Genomic DNA, 3,432 nt, shown 5'->3' with positions numbered 1-3,432 from the left:
AATTTTGTCACTCAGAAGGGAAACAGACCATACACAGAAATGCATCCAGAAAAAAAAAAAAAAAACAAAACAGCAACGGTCATTGTCAAATTTCTGCTCAGCAAAATATGGTCAAAGGTCAGAAAAACTTTGTCAACAGTTTTGCAACTCCTTTTACTTTTATTTTAAAAAGAACCTCCCCCAATCGTTAATGTTCTGGGCTTTGGGGTTTTGGGGATTTTTTTTAATTGCACTTACTGTGGTAAACTGCTAAAGTAAAAGCAGTACAGCAGAACTCGTCACCAGTGGTAGAAGACCAAGTGTGATAACCAGGCTGTATTCTCCCAATTTAAATGAGAATACAGTGAGTAAGTTTTAGCTTACTTGGGACTTGGGCAAATGACCTGATGGTTACAACTGACGAGGCCCCAGCTTCTTTGGGGCTGACCTGGCAGCCAACTCAGTCACTTATGCTCACAAACTCTGCATCAGGGCACCTATGACAGCCCCTTTATTGCAAAACCCACTGTTGAAGTTCTCATTTCTAAGGAGAGAAACTAGCAAACACCTCTTCATGAACTGCTGTAGTATTTCTGCCAGGAACATCCGATAATGGCTCCAGACATCTTAGACCTGCCCCTGGCATGCACTGGGGTTTAATCCCAGAAAGGTCTCTGGGTGCTGACATACTGAGATCCACTCCGCAGATATAACTATGATGTAAATTCATATTGAGCCCTCTTTGGTACAGTTTTCCCACATAAACAAATCTTTGAGAGAGAACTTCAAATATAGGATACACTGTCTTCTCCAGCATTTTAGTTTTTCTCTCATCATCCAGTGAAAAGAGCAGATAGTACCAAAGTAATGGCTGAGGTTCCTAATTTGTCTAGGAGAACATAATCTGAAACACCCTTCTCCTGAAGGCCCACAAATCTCACTTTGTTCAGCTGGTAAACCTATTAATCCTGATCAGTAGCATTCAGTGTAAACATATTCAGTGTATTTAGTCCTAAAATCCGCAGCAGATACTCAGTCCATTGTCAACCAGTCATCACTAAAATTTGGCATTTAAAAAGATCTGAGGACATCAGGATTCTGCTAATGACTGCGCTCTGAGCTCCCTATCTGTGGCACTGATCTGCACTATCCTGCAAGCTTTTCCCAGCGCTGCCGTTGGTTAGGGATGCAATGAAGCACGATTTGCGATTATCATTGCTGGGCTCATGAAAGCCCCAGGTGTAGATATAATCACAAGCAGCACTGAGCTTTTGCTGGTATAGCTTATTTTGCTTTTGTGGGAGAAGAAAAGGCTGGAATAAGCTGTACTGGTTTATTGCAGTTTTGCTTGTATAGAATACCAGATTACCTACTCAGAAGTGATCTGAATATAGATCTCCCTTGGAGCTGAAGTAGATCCATCCACTGCATCTATGTAGGCCTGCTTCTATTTATTTTGAATAGATACTGCATAAATAAGGAATAAAGGTGGAAGTGTTGCCTTAAAAATATGGGGGGTGGGGGTGTGCAACAAAATATCACTTTTTCGTCATCTGTAGAACAATGCAATCTGAGTTTTAATTGCCAGTTACCAAGAAGGTGTTGAAAATAAGAAAGTATCAGTACCTTCAGTATGCACATGAATAAATAAAAAGCAATTAGGTGGCATGATTTATGTCCAGCTCATATAAATCCAGGCAGGGGATGTAGTAATGTGCTTGGACACATAGGCTGGAGTGACCATTAACATGTGCAGATAGCAGGCATGTTCACAAACACGTGCACTTATGCACAGGGTCTCTTGCTTTATATAGCAAGTGGAAGTAACTCAGGAGAACATGGACAAACAGATCAAAAGACATGCCCTCTCCTTTGCCAACCGCTTACTGATTAATCAAGGGCACAGTGGTGATAGCAGTTATTGTGTATGAGCAACTCACACTTTACAGGCTGTTCCCAGCAGAGCCGACCGCATGCCCTGTCACGTGAATGAACGTGTTCTGGACTATGTCCCCAGAGTTCCTACACCCAGAAAGCCTTATTTAAGGCTCACCATAGAAACTTCAACACCTGCTTAAATGATGCAGTGACGGAAACAAGGGAAGGAACAGGACTGGGACATGAAGAGATAGGGCAGAGCCTTGGTGCAGGTCATGAAGTAAGCTGCAGGCTGAGAGAAACCCCGGCAGAACACCTGCACAGAGTTGCTTCACGTCTGCTAATTCTAGTGATGACAAAAAAGACTCCAAAGGCATTTGTATGTCAAGGAATTAAGCCCCAAACCAACGCGCTGCCGGGTGCGGGCACACAGCAGGCATAGCAATCAGGGCAGAGACGACCGCCGAGGGCGAACCAAGCGATCAGACCGGGCGCTGCGGTACGAGCGCGCCGCGATCCCAACACGGAACCTTGCGGGCGACTACGCTGGCTAATGGGGATCGCAACGCCGCGGCCGCTCCCGAAGAGGCCTGTGCGGGCCGGTCGCGCTCCGCTGGGAAGCGCCAGCTCTCGCTTCCAGGCGCGCGGTGCTGCGGGAGAGCCGCACGCGCGCAACCGCCTGGCGCTCACGGGGGCACCGGCGCCCCGCGGGCCGTTAACGGCGGGGCGGGGGCGGCACCGGCCGGGCGGTCACCGGGCGGTCACGGGGCGGTCACCGGGCACCGCTCGCCCTCCCCGCGGTCCCCCGTGACCCCTCCAAGTGATCGTCCCGAGGCGACGGGGCGGTGCGGGACCCTCCGCCGCGCCGCGCCGCCCGCCCCGCCCCCTCCTGCCAATCACTGCGGCCCCGCCCCCGAGACCCGAGGTGCGGGGTTTGAAAGCGGGCCGGTCCACGCGGCGCGCAGACGGGGGGGAAGAAGACTGAGCAGGGAGCGTCGCGCTCGGTGGTCGCGGGGCGGCCTCGCCCGGCCGGCGGCGCCCGGCGGCGGGAGCCGCCCCCGCGCTATTGGCCGAGCCCTCTCTGCACGGGGCGCCGGCCCCGGGAGCGGCCGGCGAGCGGTTGGTCCGGAGGGCCGTCCCTCCCTCCCCCCCCGGCCGGCGCAGTGGGAGGCGCCCGGGCGCGCGCGTCACCCATTGTTTACAAACCAACGCCAGCGGGCCGAGCTCCAGCCGCGACCGCAGCGCCGGAGCCGCGTGTGCTCGCGCGGGGCGGCGGGCGGGCGGCGGCCCCGGTCCCGCTGCGGCGGCTGCGGCACGGCAGGGACCCGGCAGAGATGCCGTGCCGCCCGGGCGAGCGCTTCCTGCTGCTGGAGCGCCCGGTCGCCGTGGGACAGGCGGGCTCCAAGGAGGTGGACGCGCTGGTGGCCAAGCTGGGCGAGGTGCTGCAGTTGAGCGCCCAGCGGGCGCCGCCGCCGCCCCGCGCCCCCAAGCACCTGGGGCCGGGCAGCGCCCGCGACCGCGCCGCCCCCTACTCGCCGCGGTGCTGCAGCGGCGGCGGGGCCGGCGCCGGGCTGC

At 54.9% G+C, this 3,432-nt stretch overlaps 1 protein-coding gene across 1 annotated transcript in view; it reads left to right on the top strand.

The window, feature by feature from the left end:
• Nucleotides 1-2,932: 2,932 nt before the first annotated feature.
• The window catches only part of LOC121668401 (GSK-3-binding protein-like), a 2,932-nt gene continuing 2,432 nt past the window's right edge, over nucleotides 2,933-3,432 (top strand). Inside the window, exon 1 of the mRNA XM_042036176.1 lies at nucleotides 2,933-3,430. Coding sequence (XP_041892110.1) covers nucleotides 3,192-3,430 — 239 coding nt within the window. The 5' untranslated portion in view covers nucleotides 2,933-3,191. The remainder of the gene's footprint in view (nucleotides 3,431-3,432) is intronic.

The sequence above is a fragment of the Corvus kubaryi genome, unplaced genomic scaffold (assembly GCF_017639235.1).
Source record: "Corvus kubaryi isolate FWS band 111438036 unplaced genomic scaffold, C.kubaryi_AGA036_p1.0 37385, whole genome shotgun sequence".
Taxonomy (NCBI): Eukaryota; Metazoa; Chordata; class Aves; order Passeriformes; family Corvidae; genus Corvus; species Corvus kubaryi.
This window is presented reverse-complemented; position numbering and strand designations above follow the sequence as displayed.